The sequence below is a fragment of the Oncorhynchus nerka genome, linkage group LG16 (genome assembly GCF_034236695.1).
Source record: "Oncorhynchus nerka isolate Pitt River linkage group LG16, Oner_Uvic_2.0, whole genome shotgun sequence".
NCBI lineage: Eukaryota > Metazoa > Chordata > Actinopteri > Salmoniformes > Salmonidae > Oncorhynchus > Oncorhynchus nerka.
This window is the reverse complement of record NC_088411.1, coordinates 33,967,437-33,992,214: the sequence shown is the minus strand read 5'-3', so window position 1 is coordinate 33,992,214 and position 24,778 is coordinate 33,967,437. Positions and strand designations below refer to the sequence as shown.

At 40.2% G+C, this 24,778-nt stretch overlaps 1 protein-coding gene across 3 annotated transcripts in view; it reads right to left on the bottom strand.

Annotated features, from left to right (window-relative positions):
• col21a1 (collagen, type XXI, alpha 1) overlaps nt 1-24,778 on the bottom strand; it is a 47,853-nt gene that overhangs the window by 13,470 nt on the left and 9,605 nt on the right. For all 3 annotated transcript variants that reach the window (XM_065002639.1, XM_029685416.2, XM_065002638.1), the window contains exons 5-16: nt 22,940-23,168; nt 21,236-21,409; nt 20,342-20,419; nt 17,764-17,853; nt 16,466-16,528; nt 5,760-5,813; nt 5,612-5,665; nt 5,361-5,414; nt 4,726-4,779; nt 4,266-4,319; nt 4,120-4,173; nt 2,909-2,962 (exon numbers count right to left, since the gene is read on the bottom strand). In XM_065002639.1, the coding sequence (XP_064858711.1) occupies nt 2,909-2,962; nt 4,120-4,173; nt 4,266-4,319; nt 4,726-4,779; nt 5,361-5,414; nt 5,612-5,665; nt 5,760-5,813; nt 16,466-16,528; nt 17,764-17,853; nt 20,342-20,419; nt 21,236-21,409; nt 22,940-23,168 (1,012 nt within the window). The remainder of the gene's footprint in view (nt 1-2,908; nt 2,963-4,119; nt 4,174-4,265; nt 4,320-4,725; nt 4,780-5,360; nt 5,415-5,611; nt 5,666-5,759; nt 5,814-16,465; nt 16,529-17,763; nt 17,854-20,341; nt 20,420-21,235; nt 21,410-22,939; nt 23,169-24,778) is intronic.

Sequence of the window (24,778 nt, the reverse complement as noted above, 5' to 3'; positions counted from 1 at the left end):
GTTTTATACTCTTGTGAATTCAATGGTTTTTACTAGATTACTTGTAGTTTTTCATGTTGTTTGTCTGTAAATTATTTTGTAATGACTTGTGCTGCCGATCTTGGCCAGGGCGCTCTTGAAAAATAGATTTTAATCTCAATGAGCCCTTCCTGGTTAAATAAAGGTTCATTTAAATAAAAAAATAGACTTTCGTATAAGTTTGTATAGAAGAATATACACAACTTTATGTGGACCTATAAGGGTTCTCTGCACACAATAGTTTTCCCACTAATCAGTCATTTCAACATGGAAAATGTATCTGGGACACCTCCAGAGTCTCATTCCGACAAAGCCTCAGACCTCAAAGCTCTTAAAGCCACAGTGTATATCTTGGTTTAAATGAATAGCAACACAGTCCCAAAAATATTACTCATTAAAAACAGCAATAGGTGTTTCAAATGCTTGACGATATGTTCCATGAAGTGGAACGGATGCATTCCATTTCCATGAAAGCTTGCCCATTTTGTCTGACCACTCAGTGTCAGAAATCAGGAGTTTAAAAGAAGAAGCATGTATGTAGTGAATACTATGCCATGTTTATGGAAGTACTAAATAAGGACTACTGCATTTAGTGATACCAAATATCTCTGAAAATACACTGTGGTGTAACCCTGTGAACGATGAGACCAAAAGGAGACTATTGCGTACAGGCCAAAGGTCAGTTGATACATCATATTTAAGTTGTAGTATGGTCTACATTCATGACTGTACGCATATTATCTATTGAAAACATTTCCTCCTCTTCAAAGACTTTCAACAGACACATCTCTGTCACACTTCAAACAAAGACTGACGTTGAAGGTTAAGGATATGGATGACATAGCAGGTCACCCAAGTAGTGGTTGGCGGCAAATGTAGAATAACCAACAATGTCAAATCCCAAGCAGGGATTGTCACATCCTAAACCAAATTCTGCATATTCCATTACACCTCACAGCATAATCTGATATATGTTTGGTAGATGAGAGACAATATTTGTTGTTAATGGACAAATGTGAAAAGTGCCTGGCGTTTAAAACCCTCCTGGGGACATAAATGGTCGTAAATAGTAAATCTGTTAGTTTGTGAATGTTTAGTTGAGTAAATAAACAGTTTATAATTGTTGAGCACATCCAACAAAACTACCTTGAAATGCCTCTTTAGTCAGTTTTTCATGATAAACGGGTACAGATGTTTGGAAAACGGCAGAGACTTTATCTTGAGGGGATTGTAAAGGAACATGGAAACATGGAAAATAACTCATCAAAAATCCTCCGATGCTGCAAATATATTAAAAGCTGTTCCCCAGACGAGGCTATTGACAATTAGCCACTTCAGTTAAGACACCATGAAAATCTATGTATGTGTCATATAGATAAGCCAAAGCGTATTTATGTGTTAAACAGCAGAGATGTTCTTGGAATAGGCAGAGTAGTACATCATGGTCAACTATAGTTTGTTACATGTATTCTTGGATCATTGATGGGAGTATGGGGGAGATGAATGGAGTTAATCCATGAACAAGTTGTGACTGTGAGGCTTATTATGGCTCATTGGAGGCACAAATGTTTCATATCATTTTCTTCCAATGGAATTCATAGAAAATGTTGCACATCAAAGAGTTGCCTAGCTATGGAAGTGTCCAAGAACAGCCTTTGTTTCCTTCTCTTTACATTGTGTTCTACTAATTAGAAATGTGACGACAAAGAACCCTTTCAATTCCAAACACTAAATACCTAAATAAGGACCTCTAACCAATTTTGGGCAAGAACACCGCATGAGCTATGTTTTTCATTATGTGCAATGCTAACATGCAGTACTGTATCTATCTGCTGCAGAGGAGGCTGGTAGGAGGAGCTATAGGAGGACAGGCTCATTGTAATGGCTGGAATGGAATACATGGAACGGTATCAAACACATCAAACATATGGAAACCACATGTTTTACTCCATTCCATATATGCCATTCCAGCCATGACAATAAGCCTGTCCTTCTATAGATCCTCCAAACAGCCTTCTCTAATCTGTTGGCATCTATCTGTTGGCTTTGGATAGGGCCTAAAAGTGGTTTTGGAGGGCCAATAGTGTGTGCTCTTCCATCTAATCTAAAAAACCCAATGACTCAAGGTGATGTCTTTCGGATACAACACTCCTGACTCTCATTGGTTATTCAAAATCACATGACACTTGTCTCAAGAGTAAGGCTGATAAACCCAATCCTTTTCCCCATGCAATTCAACACGTCATGTAAAATAAGTACCTAAATAGAACAAATATAGAAAAAAGTCTCACAATACAATAATTTTTAGACACTAGCTTTGAGGGGGTTACAGGCAGATACAAATTTTGTGTTATTTAGTCCATAAAGACATTGGATCATTGGATGTTCTGGCAAACCAAATGGCTTACAGCCCTGTGGAGCAACTGACTCATCTAGAACATTGTAGTTCCACCACTCGGCTTGTGCGGCCAAATCTGCAGAACTTCCAAGACTAATGGGGATGCACTTGTGTAAAACTCTTTTTCAGATGTATTATTCTGTCCCCAAATGACTACAAAATGACTACATGAAGTCACCAAAGTATTGCCATAATAGGGTTTATATCCTGGGATGAACTAGAGGGAAACCACTCCAAATTTACTAGCTGTCAGAAATACTGTCATGATCCATGATGTCGGCTGTGATTCAAGTAGCTCCAGATGACTGAGTCTGTTTTGGATATCCCCTGCTAAAGTCAAGGAACTCATTTTATTTGAGGGGGCGGAGGGCATTCTGGCATTGTTCATATTTCATAGAAACCTAAGCATACAAGAAAGTAGACCGTCTAGAGTGCATAGAATGTAGATTATAATCCATGGTTATAGAAAGAATAGAAATGTCCATGACTTACAGGATGGCCCTCCCTTCCGTCTAGACCAGGGATGCCAGCTGCTCCAACCTCTCCCTATTGATGAAAATAATGCATCAGAATATCATTTACACAGTCATCATGCTTGATGATTCAGTGAACCGGCTACAGGTACAGTTCAAAGAGATAGCAGCACCCACCATGAATTTGCTAATTGGATACTGTTGAATCTATCTTTGTTAGATTAAAGTTAACAGCAGAGGCGGCAGGTAGCCCAGCAGTTAACAGTGTTGGGCCAGTAACCGAAAGGTCGCCGGTTTGGATCCCCAAGCCAACTGGGTGAAAAATCTGCCGATGTGCCCCTGAGCAAGGCACTTAGCTGTAAGTCACTCTGGATAAGAGTATCTGTCAAATTAGGTGTTAAATAAGGTGTATGTACAGTGTCAGCTCTACATGTGACCCAGCTTGTCAAGCCATGATGAGGTTAAAAAGGTACAGTGTCTGTACAGTATCAGCTCTACATGTGACCCAGCTTGTCAAGCCGGGCGGCAGCGTAGCCTAGTGGTTAGAGTGTTAGACTAGTAACCAAAAGGTTGCAAGTTCAAATCCCTGAGCTGACAAGGTACAAATCTGTTGTTCTACCCCTGAACAAGGCAGTTAACCCACTAGGCCATCATTGAAAATAAGAATTTGTTCTTAACGGACTTGCCTAGTTAAATAAAGGTTAAAAAAAGCCATAATAAGGTTTCTGTACAGTATCAGCTCTACATGTACAGTAACCCAGCTTGTCAAGCCATTATTTTCAACCAACTGGCATTCTAAAAACATCCAATGAGACACTACTTGTTCTATTTTCCACAGCGTAGAAGGGAAGAAACCAACTGTGAACATTTTTGGAAGGTTCTACATGTGGAAGAAAAAAATCATATAAATCCAGAAGTTATAACGCAGACACAACCACCTAGATGGTGATGAACTGCCATTAAGATAATGGAAACCATGTGTCAGAAAAGCCTGAGCTGAGTAAGAACACAAGGAAACAATGGTGCTAACCCCCTTATAGATCACAATGTGTTCTAACAGCAATAATATATTTCCACTGTTGGGGAAGTGCCAGACAATAGCAGCGTAACCCTTTGGTGGTTCAGTTCAGACCGACTACGACAAGTCAACTTTATGGTCAATTTTGTCAAACGACAATCCCATCCATCAGTGAGTTAACTTTCCTTTGTTTAGTCACATTGAAAACCAACCTTTTGACCAATTTGTCCTGGGACTCCGTTCTTTCCATCGCTTCCAGGTAAACCCTGAGTTGAAGAATGGGAGAAAGATATATTTTTTCAAACTTAAAGCCATGTCAGTTCCTGGTTTGAGACCAGAGTATCTATATTGTACATACTGGTACTCCTGGATGTCCGGCTGGCCCAGAGAATCCCCTGGCTCCTTTTTCTCCCTGAAATCGTTAAATTGATATATAGTATTTAGTATTTTATTAGGATCCCCTTTAGCTGCTGCTAAGGCAGCCGCTACTCTTCCTGGGGTCCATACGGGAACCAAACAACACATCACACCAAAACGGTCTACATCATCAATAAAACAATACATCACACAATACCTTGTGTACTAAACAAATTCACCCTTATCCATCATTACAAATGTACAATATAAAATGTACAATATTACAACAATATAATACTGCAGTATATTGGCCAGAGGTCAATATACTGTATACATTTGTCAATATGTTTGTCATCTTGAAAGCATAAGCAAGTGGCCAGTTAACTACTACCTAACCTTTGTTGTTTACTTGGCAACTAATGTACATAACCGTGTGGTTAACAGTATTGGGATATTCTTACCACTAGGCCATCTTTGCCGGCAAGTCCTGATCCCCCTGAAAGACCCATAGAGCCCTGGGAAAGAAATTAAAGAAATGAAAGATGAATTTAATAACGCCCCTTGCCCACCGTTCCCTGAAAACATTTGATTAAGATGAACAGTGAAATGCTTACTTACGAGCCCTTCCAAACAAAAAAAAGTAATAACACATAATAATAACAACAGTAACAATAAATAATGTACAGAGTCAATGTCTATGTTCCTTATAACCTACAAATGTTTCATGTTCTTTTTAATTTCCTTTGGCTTGCTCTCATAGAATACAAGGTGTATTGTTTTATTAGATGTGGGGTTCATGACATTCAGTTCACCAGCTGTTTATTTCCATTTAAGACGGATCTATTAGGATAGTTCAGAGAGTTTATTACTATGGATTACCAATAGCTTCCTTTTCTGTTCATAATTTGACCAAAATAATTCATCAATGCAACATATGTCATCTTCCCAGGATGTAAGACATTTAGGGAGATGGATTACTGATTATATACAGATTAATTGAATAACTTGGCTGATAATGTGCATGCAAAGAGTTGATATTATATAGAGATGTTTACATTTGATAACCTTATTCAGTGAAACCAGTGTTATGGTGTACCTTTTCACCTGCTTGACCCAATGGCCCAGGTAATCCCGGAACCCCTCTTTCACCCTGAAAAGACAAGAGATTTATACATAAAATGTGTGTCTGATAAAAGTGATTGTAGATTATTAGAAGTAGCTTTGATCAGTTGGTTGGAATACAAGCATTGGTTATAATGCATGAAAGTGGGTCTCCTACAGTGTCATAAAATAAATAATGCAGAATCGATAAAAAGTCATACTAATGCTTTTTTTTGACCTTCCTACCGAATCACCGGGCCGTCCTTGTTCTCCCTTGTTGCCATCAACCCCGCGTCGCCCCTGAAAGAGAGAACAGAAAGAGTAGCTCCATTGATTTTACATCAAAAACACTACTCTGATCAAAACATAATTTGTTTTAAAATTCAGCTGATACCTCTGTCCCAGTTGGACCCTGTGGTCCAGGAATCCCTCGGTTACCAGGCACACCCTTCAATTTAAAAAGAGGAGAGATGAGAATTCATGAGATATTTACCCTTTTTATTAATGTTGCTCATAGATAAAACACATGAATCAGCTGTGTTCAACTAAATTAGTCTCACTTAATGTGGCAATCAGCAGTTAAACATTAACAAGGCGTGCTCCCAGCCTGTGTTTCGCTAAAAATTTGAGGGATGGGGCTGGAGAAACGTAACCCCGCTCAAATTCGTAGACAGAGCTATGGATGCAAGGACTGACCATCCATTATATCAAAATTAAGGGTAACAATTTACTTTGACAACACAGCCATAAAGCATTCTTTATACATCTATAAGCATTTCATGAACGTGTTATAACAGGCCCCAAATGCATTATTAATTAAAGGTTAATGAAATATATCCATAGCATATCTACAGAGCATATCTATAGCGCCTTCATGTCTTCCTAGTCTGGTGTGGATCACTTGGTAGAGCACAGCACTTTACAACACCAGGGTTGTGGGTTCAACTCCCATAGGAGACCAGTATGAAAATCTATGTACTTAGTACTGTAAGTCTCTTTGGATAAGAGAGTCTTCTGAATGTAAAAAACTGTAAATGCTATGCAAGAGCTCATGTTTAGGTATCTTTATAGATGTGTCATATGGTGTACTTTATCCTTCATAGTTACATTTTCATTGACCTAGGCATGCTCTCACAAATGATTTACCTTAATTGATGACATGTGTGTGCTGTAACTTTCTGTACTTAATTAACCACCCTCCTCCTGTGATTGGAGCATCCTTTAAACTACTGACTCTCTTTCATTGTGGTCCACACGCTCTGCCTCCTTTATAACCTGTGGTGCACCTGTGTTTGAGGTCAAGCGTGGTGAAGAAAAGACGCAAATTGTTGGTCCAAACTACAAAGGTTTGAGCTGCGTAGGTGTGGTTGAAGCTAGCTCAGAGTGGCGTTTGTCCTAAAAATAGTTCAGGGTTGTCGTCTATCGTTAGTTATTTTGTAGTTGTTGGTCCAAGTGCCACACCCCGTGCTCCCCCATGCCCGTGGTGATGGTGGCTTCGCCAGGTAGATTTATTGTGATTCAATAATTGAAAACGTCATTTATTTGCTCTTATGGACAGTAATGTGGTTGTAGTCCTGTGCATTATTATTGTCTAAGTAGTGTGCAAGCCACCATCTCGGTATCTATTGACTGATGATCGTTGTGATACTGGCTTGGAGAAAGAAGATTGTAATAAAATTGATTTTTTTTAATGGTGTTGTCTGGTCAATTGCATTGTTATTGACCCAACTCATAAGATTTGGGCTCCCGAGTGGCGCAGCGGTCTAAGGCACTGCGTCTCAGTGCAAGAGGCATCACCTGCAGTCACTTTTTCCACATTTTGTCACATTACAGCTTTATATCGTTTTTTCCCCCTCATCAATCCAACAATACCATATTATGACAAAGCAAATACAGGTTTTAAAAAATGTTTGTACATTTATAATAAATGTAAAACAGAAATAAACGTCCCTTTTTCAGGACCCTGTCTTTCAAAGATAATTAGTAAAAATACAAATAACTTCACAGATCTTCATTATAAAGGGTTTAAACACTGTTTCTCATGCTTGTTCAATGAACCATACACAATTAATGAACATGCACCTGTGTAGTTAAGACACTAACACCTTACAAACGGTAGGCAATTAAGTTCAAAGTTATTAAAACGTAGGGCACTAAAGAGGTATTTCTACTGACTCTGAAAAACACCAAAAGAAAGATGCCCAGGGTCCCTGATCATCTGCGTGAATGTGCCTTAGGCATGCTGCAAGGAGGCATGAGGACTGCAGATGTGGCCAGGGCAATAAATTGCAATGTCCGTACTGTGAGACGCCTAAGACAGCGCTACAGGGAGACAGGACGGACAGCTGATTGTCCCCGTAGTGGCAGACCACGTGTAACAACACCTGCACAGGATTGGTACATCCGAACATCACACCTGCAGGATGGCAACAACAACTGCCCAAGTTACACCAGGAACGCACAATCCCTCCATCAGTGCTCAGAATGTCCGCAATAGGCTGAGAGAGGCTGGACTGAGGGCTGTTGTAAGGCAGGTCCTCACCAGACATCACCGGCAACAACGTTGCCTATGGGCACAAACCCACCAGAAAGGACTGGCAAAAAGTGCTCTTCACGGAAAAGTCAGGTTTTGTTTCACCAGGGGTGATGGTCGGATTCGCGTTTATCTTGAAAGAATGAGCGTTACAACGAGTCCTGTACTCTGGAGTGGGATCAATTTGGAGGTGGCGCGTCCGTCATGGTCTGGGGCGGTGTGTAACACTCATTCCTTCACGAAGGAGAGTTACACACAGCATCATCGGACTGAGCTTGTTGACATTGCAGGGAATCTCATTGCTGTTCATTACAGGGAAGACATCCTACTCCCTCATCTGATACCCTTCCTGCAGGCTCATCCTGACATGACCCTCCAGCATGACAAAGCCACCAGCCATACTGCTCATTCTGTGCGTGATTTGCTGCAAGACAGGAATGGTAGTGATCTGCCATGGCCAGCGAAGAGCCCGGATCTCAATCCCATTGAGCACGTCTGGGACCTGTTGGATCGGAGGGTGAGGGTGAGGGCCATTCCCCCCAGAAATGTCCGGGAACTTGCAGGTGCCATGGTGGAAGAGTGGGGTAACATCTCACAGCAAGAACTGGCAAATCTGGTGCACTCCATAAGGAGGAGATGAGCTGCAGTACTTAATGCAGCTGGTGGCCACACCAGATACTGACTGTTACTTTTGATTTTGACGCTCCCTTTGTTCAGGGACACATTATTCGATTTCTGTTAGTCACATGTCTGTGGAACTTGTTCAGTTTATGTCTCAGTTGTTGAATCTTATTATGTTCATACAAATATTTACACATGTTAAGTTTGCTGAAAATAAACGCAGTTGACAGTGAGAGGACGTTTACTTTATTTACGTACGTATTCAGACCCTTTGCTATGAGACTCGAAATTGAGTTCAGGCGCATCCTGTTCCCATTGATCATCCTTAAGATGTTTCTTCAACTTGATTGAAGACTTGATTGATCCACCTGTGATAAATTCAATTGATTGGACATGATTTGGAAAGGCACACACCAGTCTATATAAGGTCCCAAAGTTGACAGTGCTTGTCAGACCAAAAACCAAGCTATGAGATAGAAGGAATTGTACATAGAGCTCAGAGACAGGATTGTGTCTAGGCACAGATCTGGGAAAGGGTAACAAAAAATGTCTGCTGCATTTAAGGTCCCCAAGAACACAGTTGCCTCCATCATTCTTAAATGGAAGAAGTTTGGAACCACCAAAACTTTTCATGGAGCTGGCCGCCTGGCCAAACTGAGCAATCGGTGGAGAAGGGCCTTGCTCAGGGAGGTGACTAAGAACCTGATGGTCACTCTGACAGAGCTCCAGAGTTCCTCTGCGGAGATGGGAGAACCTTCCAGAAAGAAAACCATCTCTGCAGCACTCACCAATCAGGCCTTTATGGTAGAGTTGCCAGACGGAAGCCACTCCTCAGTAAAAGGCACATGAAAGGCTTTCTTGGAGTTTGCCAAAAGGCATTCACAGACCATGAAAAACAAGATTCTCTGGTCTGATGAAACCAAGATTGAACCCTTTGGACTGAATGCCAAGCGTCAGATCTGGAGGAAACCAGGTAGCATTCATCACCTGGCCAATACCATCCCTACGGTTAAGCATGGTGGTGGCAGTATTATGCTGTGAGAATGTTTTTCAGTGGCCGGGACTGGGAGACTAGTTAGGATTGAGGAAAAGGTGAACGAAGCAAAGAGATCCTTAATGAAAACCTGCACCAGAGCGCTCAGGACCTCAGACTGGGGCGAAGGTTCACCTTCCAACAGGACAACGAGCCTAAGCACAATGCAGTCAAGACAACGCAAGAAAGTCTTTGGGACAGTCTCTGAATGTCCTTGAGTGGCCCAACCAGAGCCCGGACTTGAACCTGATCAAACATCTCTGAAAATAGCTGTGCAGCAACACTCCCCATCCAACCTGACAGAGCTTGAGAGGATCTGCAGAGAAGAATGGGAGAAACTCCCCAAATACAGGTGTACCAAGCTTGTAGCGTCATACCCAAGAAGACTGTTGGTGGTTGAGGATATCCCTCTAGTGGTGTGGGGGCTCATCTTTGGCAAAGTGGGTGGGGATATGTATCCTGCCTGTTTGGCTCTGTCCGGGGGTATCTTCGGACAGGGTAACAGTGTCTCCGAACCCCTCCTGTCTCAGCCTCCAGTATTTATGCTGCAATAGTTTATGTGTCGGGGGTCTAGGGTCAGTCTGTTATATCTGGAGTATTTCTCCTGTTTTCCTGTGTGAATTTAAGTATGTCCCCTATAATTCTCTCTCTCTTTCTCTTTCTTTCTCTTTCTTTCGGAGGAAAGAAGTGTCTCCTGACCCCTCCTGTCTCAGCCTCCAGTATTGATGCTGCAATAATTTATGTGTTGGGGGGCTAGGGTCAGTCTGTTATATCTGGAGTATTTCTCCTGTCTTCCTGTGTGAATTTAAGTATGCCCCCTCTAATTCTCTCTCTTTATCTCTTTCTTTCTCTTTCTTTCGGAGGACCTGAGCACTAGGACCATGCCTCAGGACTACCTGGCCTGATGACTCCTTGCTTTCCCCAGTCCACCTGATCATGCTGATGCTCCAGTTTCAACTGTTCTGCCTGTGGCTATGGAACCCTGACCTGTTCACTGGAAGTGCTACCTTGTCCCGGACATGCTATATTGGACTCTCTCTCCACCGCACCTTCTGTCTCTGACTCTGAATGATTAGCTATGTGATAGGTGAGAATTGTCTGTTAATTGAATGATTAGAATATTCCGCCCTGAAACATATAATTGTATGGAATTGATTAGAATGTATGAAATCATAATCAATTCATGTGTAGTCCTAGTCAGAAATAGGGTAAAACAATATGCCTTTATGGTATTCTAAACACAGACTGTCTGAGCTTGGTGCTGACCTGACTAGAGATTTGTGAGAGAACGGGGAGTACGTCTCAAGGACAAAGTCACTATCTCTGTCGGCTGGGAAGTGAGACAGACAGTGTGCGCGTAGCAGGACATGTGTGTGCGTATGTTTGTGTGTACGTGTGTGCGAATGTTTGTGTGTATGTGTGTGCGTATGTTTGTGTGTATGTGTGGGCGTATGTTTGTGTGTATGTGTGGGCGTATGTTTGTGTGTATGTGTGGGCGTATGTTTGTGTGTATGTGTGGGCGTGAGAAGTCAGTATAAAATGAATTGATTTGTATTCTTGACTTCAGAACGTTCCCGTGAATAAACATTTAACTTTGGTAGACTGGGCCTCTGTCTGTTTCCTGTTCTATCAGTATCTTACTAATCCTGATATAACAGACTATGGGTAACTTAATTGGTAAATGAACAGGAGTATAGAATTCTCCTGACACTATGAAAAGCCAACTGACATTTACTCTTGAGGTGCTGACCTGCTGCACCCTCTACTACCACTGTGATTATTATTATCTGACCCTGCTGGTCATCTATGAACGTTTGAACATCTTGGCAATGTTCATTTATAATCTCCACCCGGCACAGCCAGAAGAGAACTGAACACCCCTCAGAGCCTGGTCCTTCTCTGGATAAGAGCGTCTGATAAATGACTTAAATGTAAATGTAAATGTAGGTTTCGTCCTAGGTTCCGGCCTTTCTAGGGAGTTTTTCCTAGCCACCGTACTTCTACGCTGCGCAAAGGATTTCTTGACTTGTGAAATCATGAAATCTACTTATTCATGTCACTGAGGGAGAGAGTGGAATGTATCATGTTTACATTGTGTCAGGATGTGTTATCGTTAGCCTTCAGGGATCCTAGTCACCATGACAGAAGTGATTTTGGTAGGATTGAGCACTTTGGGGCAGAGGTCAGGTCAGATGAAGTGAGGAAGAACAGATATCACTAAGGTTCTGTCTAGCACCAGGGATGCATTGGCTGTTCAGATGTGTAGGAGGAGACTCAGCCTGGGAGAAAGAGTTCAATATCAGTGCTTGTGTGAATAAGTTTTTTGTCTAATGCAGTTGTATTGACCCAATGGGAGAATAAACTTGGTGTAAGGTTTCATAGTGTCCGTCGAGTTCTTACTCTGATAATTAGAACATAACACTAGTCAAATTATAGTTTTAGCTATACAGTGTTTGTTTACAAACATTGGTGTAAAACAAGGTCATATTTTGGGTTCTGATGGGGTACGACAGTTGAACTAAGCTCATGAGGCATTTATAAGTTATATTCTTCAAGAACCAATGTGTGCATATCATTCCTTTCTATGTCCAAAAATGGATGTAGCTACTGCAATTGCCCCTTCAAAATTTTAAAACAACTTTTAAAACCTTCATTCATACACACGTTATAAGCCTTCATTAGCCCTTTATAAGGCCTATATAGATGCTTCAGAAGTCATTCATAATCAAATGCCATATGAAGGGTGCCAAAGGGGTTTTGATAGATTTGACAAAACAGATGTAAGGACCTTTTATATCACTCTTTTTGTAGTATGACTTTGCTTATAAAGGATTCATAAGACCTCTATGTAGGGATCATTAAAGCTCTAAAAAGCCTTTATCAGTTGAAACATGTTGCTGGTATAGTTAAGACAAGGTTTTTGGTATCCTGTAAAAGTCAAGGTTATAAGGTTATGGGTAAACTATGCCTTTGTCCTCACAGCAGGACAACCACAATCTATATGAGGACATGACCTCCAGCCAGCTTTCAATTGGAATCTGTTGAAAAATGCTAATCAGTTTAATCAAACATCAGGCAATTTATTTTCTCCAAATCTTGTTCCTACATGGCCATGAAAGAGGGTGAACCCCTTTTTCCATTGCTTTTAGGAGACGTACTTTTATCCTCGTGAGAGTGGTGAGCACCACCGCCAAGCACTATACACTTCATAATTTTACGTCAAGAGAGCATATGAAACTCATTAATGAATTAGCGCTCATACTGCTGCTCTGCAGCTGTTATGGAAAACTTGAGCCTCTGCCCTAGATATGAAGTACTACATAGGTAGCAATTTACAGTTCACACTACCTGTTAGCTACAATATAGTTCCATGCTGCATTTTACTTGATTTTAATATCATAAACTGGCACAGGAATGGTATGTTCTTTTTTTGTTTTTTGACATCTGCATGTCTATATTCAACATAAGGAAAAATAGTCAGGAGAAAAGTACGCTTTCTGAGTGTAGATAAGTTTCTGCATTGATCATAGATCTTTGCTCTTAGTATGATGGTAAACTTGATTACTGTACAGAATACGTTCCAGTTCTGTAAGTTCTTTCATACTTCCACACCCATACTTGATTATACTACAAGTGGGTACCATTTGTTTATTCAACTAAGTGTGTCGACAAATTCATTGGGGAAAATTTGAGGACTGTTCAATTAAGATAATTATTCAATTCTATTTAATGACTCAAACCACTAGAGGATGTTTACTGGGAACTAAAATATTCTCAGTTGCTACAGACATTAGCATTTGCAATAAAACAGCCCTCATATTTTGGGATAAACCCAAATGTAACATCTGCCCCAACTTCAGTGGGAGGATGAAATGTAGGAGGATGATATGTACTGCTTTCATTGTTATGTCGTGTAGGGTTTGAACCAAACTAATATCTTTCCTCTGGTTACAAAGGAAAGACTTCACAAGATATTTATGAAAGACACTCTCTCATCCCTTTATGGCACTTTGGAGGAAGATTTGCTCCAATAATGCATTGCCAGTATTTAAAGGCCACAACATGTTCACGAAGAATTCATCTTTGTATTGTAAACTGGTCTACAATTCTCGTGACCTCAGTCATCAGTAGAGATTAGTATCGAGTGCAAGTTGAACACCCCACACAGACCAATGTACTGTCCTTCCAACCATACAGCATTTCAAAGCCTCTAATGGAAAAAGCTAGGAAAATATAGGACTTCAAAATGTCATCCGAACAGTGAGTTGATAAAGAGTTCATTGATAGATAACAATGAACAAATTGAGTTCATAAAAATTAGTGCAACAATGGTTATTTTGTCCCTGATATAGTTTAGGCAGAAAATGACACAATAGTCTTTGTTACATGACTATTTACAAGAATAATGATGATATTCAAAATTGACTTTATATGCCACTTTGGGCAAACATTACTGAGTCATTACAGGGTAGTTTTCCGGACACAGATTCAGACTAGTCCAGAATTAAAAATAACTTTTAATGTAGATTCTCCATTGAGCTTAATTTTTAGTCCAATACTAGGTTTAATCTGTGTCCAGGAAATCACCCTTCAAGTTCAAAGTGATGGTAGAGCTGGTACAAGCAAACAAGCAATATCAGTCAAAGTGATGGTAGAGCTGGTACAATCAAACAAGCAATATCAGTCAAAGTGATGGTAGAGCTGGTACAAGCAAACAAGCAATATCAGTCAAAGTGATGGTAGAGCTGGTACAAGCAAACAAGCAATATCAGTCAAAGTGATGGTAGAGCTGGTACAAGCAAACAAGCAATATCAGTCAAAGTGATGGTAGAGCTGGTACAAGCAAACAAGCAATATCAGTCAAAGTGATGGTAGAGCTGGTACAATCAAACAAGCAATATCAGTCAAAGTGATGGTAGAGCTGGTACAATCAAACAAGCAATATCAGTCAAAGTGATGGTAGAGCTGGTACAAGCAAACAAGCAATATCAGTCAAAGTGATGGTAGAGCTGGTACAAGCAAACAAGCAATATCAGTCAAAGTGATGGTAGAGCTGGTACAAGCAAACAAGCAATATCAGTCAAAGTGATGGTAGAGCTGGTACAAGCAAACAAGCAATATCAGTCAAAGTGATGGTAGAGCTGGTACAAGCAAACAAGCAATATCAGCAAACGTGCCACATGTTTTCAGTTAGTCAATTTCCAGGTTCTTATGTAAGTATTCATACAGACACTCTTACCTCCTTCAGTGAAATCTGAGTCATACCACAAAAAACAACAAATGCCAAACCGCTAATGCACAAACGCCTACTAAAAAATCTACTGCTTCTGTAAGATTTATCTTGTTACAGTGACAGTCCCCTGCGAGGTAACATGTGCTGTACTGTTTCATGGAAACAATGACCATGAGTCCTCTTAAAACATTTGTCAGATTTCCAAAAACATTTGCTTCATGGCATGAAGTCTAGCCCTTAGAAATGAACAGTCCCCTAAAGGTCATGATCCAATCCACTAAGGGTCTATTCAATCAATTCTGGTAAGAAAATTCTGCTCTAACTCAAAGAAATCAAACACCAACATGGAACGAAGATATGTAGGGACTTTATCATTAAGCTAGACACTAGGTTAGAGAGACATTCACCTTTACAAATTACAGGACAGATTATTCTGTTTTCCTTTCTGCTTGATGTTAGAGAGCATCTCAGGGAGGACTTGCTCCTTGACTATCTTCATGATCTGTTTCATAATCGTTATGTTCTGACTATCAGCCACTTAACATGTAATCAGGTGAAGATACAATATGCTTTAGCATCTTCAGTGGCAACCAGATCATTCTATCAAATCTAAAATGGTTCTTTGGCTGTCCACATAGGATAACCCTTTTTGGTTCCAGGAATAACTTTTAGGGTTTCATGTAGAACCCTCTGTGGAAAGGGTCCTACATGGAACCAGAAAGAGTTCTACGTGGAACCAAAAAGGGTTATCAAAGGATTATCCTATAGGGAAAGCCGAAGAACCCTTTTTGGTTCTAGATAGCACCTTTTTTTCTACTCTCTGCAGATTTATGTATGTTAGAAACTGTGGCAGCGGTGATTACTTACGTTTGAGTACAGTCTAGTCTAGAAATAGTAGATCTGGGCCCGTATCCACAAAGCATCTCAAAGCAGGAGTGCTGATCTAGGATATGTCCATATAATCTTAATCTTTGTGATCAACACTCCTACTCTGAGACACTTTGTGGATACGGGCCCTGGACTTATTAATCATATTTAACACAAAGCTTTTCTGCAAATAATGAAATTTGATCTCCATCTGGCCCGCCTCCATCTGGCCCGCCTCCATCTGGCCCGCCTCGTGTGCCTAGTTATCACACTGGCAGGAGTCATAAAGTTTCTCCTGCCACCCAGTAGGGAGAAAAAGCCTTTAGAGTTAAGTACCAGATACTGTACTTAACACTCAGACATGAACCTCTTTTCCCTTTCCTTTTAAGCATGTGAAAAATGCCCTGAAATCCCTAGAAGGTAAATCCTGTTGGAGAAAGGGTACTATTAGCACCACTATGTACTCTACCCCGGGTGCCGATGGCATGGGCGTCAATTAAGGCAGCCTGATTCAGAGGGTTTGGGTTAAACGTAGAAGACACGTTTTGGTTGAATGCATTCAGTTGTGCAACTGACTAGGTATCCCCTTTCACCCTCTCTCTCCAAGTGTGCTCTTTAACCGTTACAACATTAAAGGGAATTCTCTTCACATCCAAAACATCCAACTGGCATCCAACTGATTTGAATGCCCATTCAGCAATGTCCCGAATAGCAATTAATCCATTTTCAATGCATTTATTTTCTCCAAAAGTGTTGGATTCTGATGGGTGTTGAATAAGTAGATGTTTGTATATTAAACTATGTAGTACTCACAGGCTTACCATCAGCACCAGCAGGACCAGCTTGACCTGGGTTCCCCGTTGTTCCTGCTTCCCCCTGACAGAGAACACAGCATGTTATTGACTGGACCATTTTGATCTTTAAAACAACACAATTGCACCACTCATGAAACCGCTGAACTACTCAGAAACTGTTTGTCTATTGCATGCTGCACAGCTGCACCGATTTGGTTTTAAAACATGTTCTTTGTGAGGAGCATCAAACAGAAATGCTTTTTACCTTTCCTGGAAAAGACCTTTCAAGGTTTTACAGACTTTATCAGTACGAAAGATCATTCTGAGTTCATGTCTCAGCAGGACATGTTGAGCTTTACTTGATTCAAGATGCCCTTTGCTACAATTCCTGTTAATATATCAGCCCCATAGGAGGCTTGTGGGAGGATATATAGGAGGACGGGCTCATTGTAATGTAATGGATAATTGTAAACAATTATGGAAACATGTTTAACTCCATTCCATTGATACCATTCCAGCCATTACAATGAGCCCATCCTCCTGTAGCTCCTCCCACCAGTTTCCTCTGATTCAGCCCAAAAGATCCATCTGCGAACCAGCCATGCTTGTAGCCTTTTGGATGTATTATTAAAACCTTTAAGAGCAATCTTTTCCTTTTGAAAAACTGGATTTGTACCCATGCGTGACTGTGGCCTTATAAACACAAACATGCCTGCAACCTTGTGCACTTTTACAGAATAAAAGGACCTGTTGCTGTGGTAATATTGCTTAAAGGTGAAACGTTTTAGTTTAACTTTTAACATCTTGTAAATTCTTTGGCATATGCTCTGTGAACAATTAAATGTGTCACACAGCACTTTATTTTGTGGCCCATTTAAGGAAACTTTATTTTGCCTAGGAGCCAGTCTGTTTGTACTTTTAGTCAACTTGTCATTCTCTTGCCAAACAATCCGTAACTAGTCCCTTTTTCAATGGTTCATTATTTCCATCAATAAAGACGTTGGACAGTAGGGCAGGTCTTATTGATAACATCTTCCAACCACAACCCAATCACATGCATTGCTGTCACAGTGACGTACTGTAGGCACAAAGCCACATCCGTTTGAACCGCATCTTTCTATTTGGCTGTACGTTCACGTCTTGGATGAATTGGTCATGCAAGTTGTGGGTAGACAAAACCATTTATGTCAGAAAACTGTTCAAAAGTGAAATGCTTTCAGAGGTGTATTTGATTTGCACAGCATCATGTCCTGATGGAAGGAGTTGACACCTGATTTAGAAACTGGCAAGCGCGGTGATGTAACCCTTCTGACTGACCTTCATTCCTTGAAGACCAGGAGGTCCGGGAGGACAGGTACATGGTTCTGGAGTCGGGTCCACGTCTATGTCACCAGGGCCATTGGCGCACTGGAATAAACAAGAAACACGCACACCATTCACTAATGGCACATAGCCCTTTCCAGCGGTCAAACCACCAAATCGCCCTCTAGTGGCCTCATGGGTGGAAAGTTATTCATATTTTTCATAATTTCATAATTAATCAAGATGATTAAAAAAAACAGCCAAAAATCCAGTGTTTCAATGTCAAACTTGTTTTCCCTCTTATTTCTTCTGTTACGTATATAAAGTGTAATATTGGGATGCAAACTCAAAATTGAATATATTTCAACTCTATATCTGACATGGTACAGGTGTCTTTTTTTTAAGCCCATAGCCATGTGTGTGAGGTGTGTACTTTTCTTTCAAAGTAGACTACCAAGAAACACTCTGCCTACTGCAGTAAAAGGTTTGAACATAGTGATCACTAAGCCATACTCTTGTCATATGGAAGACATACGAGCAATTAATCAATGATATGTCTGATTTCCTGCTAACAGACACTCAGACAACTGAAGCCAAGGGAGTGCATTCAGTTCAGGTCTCTTAGCAGTCGTATCATTTAGCATTTGGCAGCCTAGTAGCATTCACACAGCAGACACTTCCAGCAAAATGACTTTGCAAACATAGTTCTAAAGACAAAGGGCTATATTACATGGTTATAGCAAGAGACAAAAAACCTTGACTGCATATTAGTACAAATATGTTTGCTTGCTTGACGCAAGGGAAAAATATTACTTTGAACTTACCCTGAAATTCATCAAATGTAACTATAGGTATGTTCAACATAACGTTATTACCATGTGATTACTTTTGTATTACCGGTAGCCTAGCGGTTAAGAGTGTTGGGCCAGTAACTGAAAGGACGCTGGTGCAAATTGTCAAGCCGGCAAGGTGGTAAAAATCTGACGTTTTGCCCTTGAGCAAGGCAGTTAACCCCCAACAACAACTGCTCCCCGGGCACCTATGATGTGGACGTCGATTACAGAAGACCCCCGCACTTCGCTGATTCAGAGGGGTTTGGATAAATGCGAAAGACACATTCCGATTGAATGCATTCAGTTGTGCAATTGACTAGGTATCCCCTTTCCCTTCCCTATTACAATGTTGTAACTATAGTTAGTGCTGTGTAAGTTACCTGGGTATAAGGGAAGTTTAAAAGAAAACTCCACCCAAAAACCCTATTTTTTGTTTGTTTCCCTTGTTGATATAGTCCCAAAATCTGTTGCATGTCAGCAACCACATTTTGAATATACTGTATATAACTTTCAAAATACAGTAATACAGTCAGTATTTTGCATTATATGATGGTGTGTATTGCATCATATAATTGCTGGCATGCAAAACAAGTTGGGATTATATCAACAATGGACTAATAAAACCAATACCAAAAGATAGAATTTTGGGTGGAATTTTCCCTTAAGGTAAAGTGTTACCTATACATTGCACAACCCCTAGCAGATTAGTGATGGCAGGTAGCCTAGTGGGCCAGTAACCGAAAGGTTGCTAGATCGAATCCCTGAGCTCACAAGGTAAAACTCTATTGTTCTGCACCTGAACAAGGCAGTTTACCCACTGTTCCTAGGCTGTCATTGTAAATAAGAATTTGTTCCTAACTGACTTGCCTAGTTGAATAAAGGTTAAATAAAAAAATTATAAATTAAAAAAGTGACACTGCAAAAGACCATAAAATGAAGTATAGTCTTACCTCTGGCGATGAAAATTAAACTAGGGTTTACTTTGTAAGCGAGCAAAGCCATCAGCCAAAATACATACCTCGCCGTCCTGGAAATAAAAGGAGCGAGATTATGTCATGGAAGCGCCTGGAACCTGTAATCTCACACTAATAGACCAATTCATTTAGACAATAACACTGGTTGAAGGTAAATGAGACAATGCAAGACATGCAGGGAGAGAGAGAGAGAGAGAGAGAGATGCTGGCATGCGGTTGTGTTTTCAGTGCCTCTCTGTCCCTCTCTTTTTGTTTCTCCCAAACTGATATCCAGAAACCACATATGCAAAACAATGGTCTGGCATCGTGGGTTAGTAGTGAAAGCAATAGCCAAGCCAATGCAGCATTTGGCCACTGCTTCACAAACAGATTTGCTGTCAGACGGTAAAATAACAGTGAGAGCAATGTGCATGTGGCAAGCAGAGGTAAAGGCGCTCCACCACAGCACAATAGAAAGCAGGATGAGGTCAAACAAGTGATATGTGTAATAATCTATAAAACACGGGTCATATATCGTGAATCATATTCCTAGTACCATATGATTCAATGCATAACTGAAAGAGGAGAAAGAAGAAAGACGTTTTTTGATCAATTTCAACAGATTTCAAGATGAACATTGTATGGATTTTCCCCGATACTAAGTCATGGTGGTGGTATGGTGGTATACAGTATAGTGGTGCATTGTGATCACAAACAGGAAAATATGAGATCCCTTAAAAAATGTGGTTTGGTTTTAATGTGCCACATTAATTACAAGGACACATCCAAAAAGTTGTTTGTACTCACAACTCCAGGTATTTCACAGGCAGTCTCACGGTTGTTCTGCTCGGGGTCGCAGTAGATCCTCAGTTTCATGATCTCAAACTGTTAAAGATAAAGGAATTATCGTACGGTCGGGGGAAAAGCATTTCAACACTAACAAGTGGCTACTTTATCTTGATAAGAGTTTTATAACGATTCATGAAAAGTCCCTCTCATCACCATACCAGGAAGTTATTTCTCTAGACTTAAGTGACACCTTCATTATATTTACCATAACTTGTAAGGATTTACTTGCAGGTAATTTTCAAGTTTTATGGGTTGAAAACAAATCCAGCAACATTCTGGTTGCACGTCTCAAATGAGCTTGGCCAAAAGTTGTTCATTTTAACACAAATCATTATGATTGATTGCAGGTTGAGGATGTTTGGCACAGCACACCAAGTATCAACATGGCCTAATAAAGCAAAGACTAAATAAGACGTAGAGGGCAGAGAGGTTCTTCGTGGCAAGATTTTCTAATCCACTGAGGTCAGTATGTTTTAGAGGAAAATGCAGAATATTGACTCTTCACATCCTACTGTTAAACAGTTAGACCAATAGCCGCTTAAATGCGATCCAATGTAGGATGTTAATTCGATCACAATGTTGAAGGAGAACTTTGCAAACTTGTGATGTATTTTAGGTTTTAAAAGGCTTCTAAAATGTGTAATTTCCCTTGCAAAGAATTCATCAACCCCTACAAAAATGCCCATTAATTGTAATTAATTGTAATTCACATTTCCTGTTGCAGAAGGATTATTTTCTTGTTGTAGCAAACTGGCTCAAATTAAGATCCTACATCTGTAAACGACGGTTGTCTTGCTCAAAGAAGCACAAATGCACGTTATTGGTTCTAAAATGTTGTCTCCGGATACTTACTGGTACAGTCGTCTCTTTGCTGACATACTTTCCGATCTGGGTCTTCCCATTAATGAAGATACCAACAGGAGGTTCCAATGGCATGGTTTCAATTTCCAGGTCATCAACATACAGGGTAACATCCTGCTCAGTGACCAGTAGGCGAAGCTGGTGCCAGTTCTCATCAAATAGTTTCTATTTGACAAGAAAAGAGGATAAGGAATGATTATATATACAAAGGTCAACAAGGTCAAGGAGAATGTAGCAACCTGCCTACTAGAGAGTGCAATGGATATGAAATTGTTGGGCAATCACAAAACACTGATAGAAAGAACAATGGAAAAACAAAGAATAAAGACAGCCTCAGCTTTAGAAGATCAGTTTATTTTCTTTTTTGTTAAAATCACTAATCCATATGGTCAAAACGTAAGAAATCAAAGGCTGCGTTTAGATAGGCACCTCAATACAGATATTTTTTAACTAATTGGTATTTTGACCAATAACATCATATATTTTTTACATCAGATATCTTTTAGAGCTGATCTGATTGGTCAAAAGAACAACTAGTGAAAACAATATCAGAATTGGTCTGCCTGTCTAAAGGCAGACCATGACATTTAACTTAGGCATGTCAAGAAGCCATTGTAAAGTAGGCCTCGGCTAGCACAAGGCCAGTAGGAAAACGTTGGATTATTTGAAATAGTCTGATAAGGTGACTGATCTCCAAGAAGTTATTATCTAACCATATTGAATCATTCCTTCAATTCACTACATCCCATTCTCCTCAAATGTCACAGTCTTCAATCCCCCCACATCCAAGTCCTTAGAAAGCTAGTTATTTTCCCGAAAATGCTTCTTCGGAATATAATGTAGCTTGTTGTCATATCATTAGTGTGTGTAGTAATAAACCCTATCACTGTTTTATGAGAACTCTCTGTGTTTCATGGACTGTAGAGACTGTACATCTGCCTCAGAGATTTTCATGATGATTGCCAGTTCTGGAGAGAAATGAATTAATGACTTAGCCAGACTATTTTTGTTTCTCTTTTTCAAATTTGATGTTTTATAAATGCCACAAACAGATCATGATTTTACATTTGTTGGGGCTCGGTACAGATTTATCATCTTAATCACTCTTTTGTTGCTGAGAATTTCACTGTTTCACAGGAAATGCACATGAGCTTCGTGATTTACAAAAATGAATTAAAAACCTGCACTAACAGATGGTTATAGTAACAGTATCCCACTTTACAAGTAGCCTCATTTTGACCCGCTAAAAGCCTAACCACCGCTCAAACAACATTATGGATTAAACGTTGAAATCCTGTTGCTGCAGGATTATTTTGCTGTGACTATACTCATTCAAGGGGTTTTCTTTGCCTTGATGCAAAGCTGTCATCTTCGAAGAATATCAAATATAAAATCTATTTTAATTTGTTTAACACATTTTCTGGTTACTACATGATTTCATATGTGTTATTTCATACTTTTGATGTATTCACTATTACTAGAAAATAGTAAAAATAAAGAAAAACCCTTGAATGAGTAGGTGTATCCAAACCTTTGACTGGTACTGTAGGTAGGGGTAAAAGTGACTAGGCAATCAGGATAGATAATAAAAAGAGTACCAATAAACAGAGGTCAAATAAAGATCCAACATCTGTAAAGTACTATCATGTCATGTGTCTGTTTTGGTGGTTTGGAAGACTCATGGTGTTGAGGTACCTTGGAAGGCTCTTGTTGGAAGACCACTGTCTGAGTATCACCTGGTGCTACACTGGTTGTAGTGAACTTGACATTGCGTTCAAATCCGTTAAGTGTGACAGCCATTTGTGGTTTCCCGTTGTTGGTCTGTACCCTCCATAAGTCCCACTCTTCCCTGAGCAGAGACCCCTTGTACCTCAGTGTGGACACAAAGACGTAGGACGGAGGCAGGCCGTCTGGAAACAAGTTCCTGTTGGCCAAAATTAAACAACCAGTCAATCACATCACCATGAAACAACCAGTCAATCACATCACTATGAAACCAGAGTGATAAAGTAGACATGGCAACAGTGACACTCGTAGGAAAGGTTACCATCTTTACCTCACAATCTGTGGATACTACACGATTAGAAATGTAAAAAAAATGATGTAAAACATCACAGCACAATTGAAAAACATATGGCACATGGAAACTAAACAAGGGTGGTCTACGGTGATAGGTGGGATAGGCTGAGAGTGGCTGAGGTTTGGGATTAAAGAGCTGAGGTCTATGGTGATAGGTGGGATGGGCTGAGGGTTGGGATTAAAGAGCTAAAGTCTATGGTGATAGGTGGGATGGGCTGAGGGTTGGGATTAAAGAGCTGAGGTCTATGGTGATAGGTGGGATGGGCTGAGGGTTGGGATTAAAGAGTTTATGTTTGGTATTGTATTATTGTTATGTGAATGCTTTATATAAAAGTACCATGTATGTCAAATGTGCATGTAAAATGTGTATGCAAAATGTATATGAAAATGTATTTATAAAATGTATGTACACTACCATTCAAAGTTTGGGGTCACTTAGACATTTCCTTATTTTTGAAAGAAAAGCTAATTTTGTCTATTAAAAGAACATCAAATTGATCAGAAATACAGTGTAGACATTGTTAATGTTGTAAATTACTATTGTAGCTGGAAACGGCTAAAGGAATATGTACATAGGCGTACAGAGGCCCATTATCAGCAACCATCACTCCTGTGTTCCAATGGCATGTTGTGTTAGCTAATCCAAGTTTATAATTTTAAAAGGCTAATTGGGGTGGCAGGGTAGCCTAGTGGTTAGAATGTCGGACTAATAACCAAAAGGTTGCAAGTTCAAATCCCCAAGCTGACAAGATACAAATCTGTCCTTCTGCCCCTGAACAGGCAGTTAACCCACTGTTCCTAGGCCGTCATTGAAAATAAGAATTTGTTCTTAACTGACTTGCCAACTTAAATAAAGATAAAATAAACCCATTTTGCAATTATGTTAACACAGCTGAAAACTGTTGTACTGATTGAAGAAGCAATAAGTAAGTAAGTAAGTAGGATGGCAGATGTTTATTTGTGTTATTTGTAACTTTTTTAAAATCTTTTTTTGTACATAATGTTGCCGCTACCGTCTCTTATTACCGAAAATAACTTCTAGACATCAGGACTGCGATTACTCACGACGGACTAGCAGAATCCTCTTTTTCCTTTCACAACTATGATGAGCCCAACACGAAGGATACACTGCTTCCTCAAGAATAGGCCCCGATCCCATGATCTGCGTGAAGAGGAGGCGGAAAAAGAGGGGGTGAAGGTCAGGCTGCCTTCTAAGAATTCATAGGCGATCGAATAAACCCCCACTTCCCTCCATTCTGGTGGCAAAGTGCAATCTTTGGAGAATAAACTCGATGAGTTACGAGGAAGATTAAACCACCAACAGGACATTAAAAACTGTAACATCTTATGTTTCACAGAGTCGTGGCTGAACGACTACAACATCAACATACAGCTGGCTGGTTATTTGCTGTACCGGCAGGATAGAACAGCGGCGTCTGGTAAGACAAGGGGCGG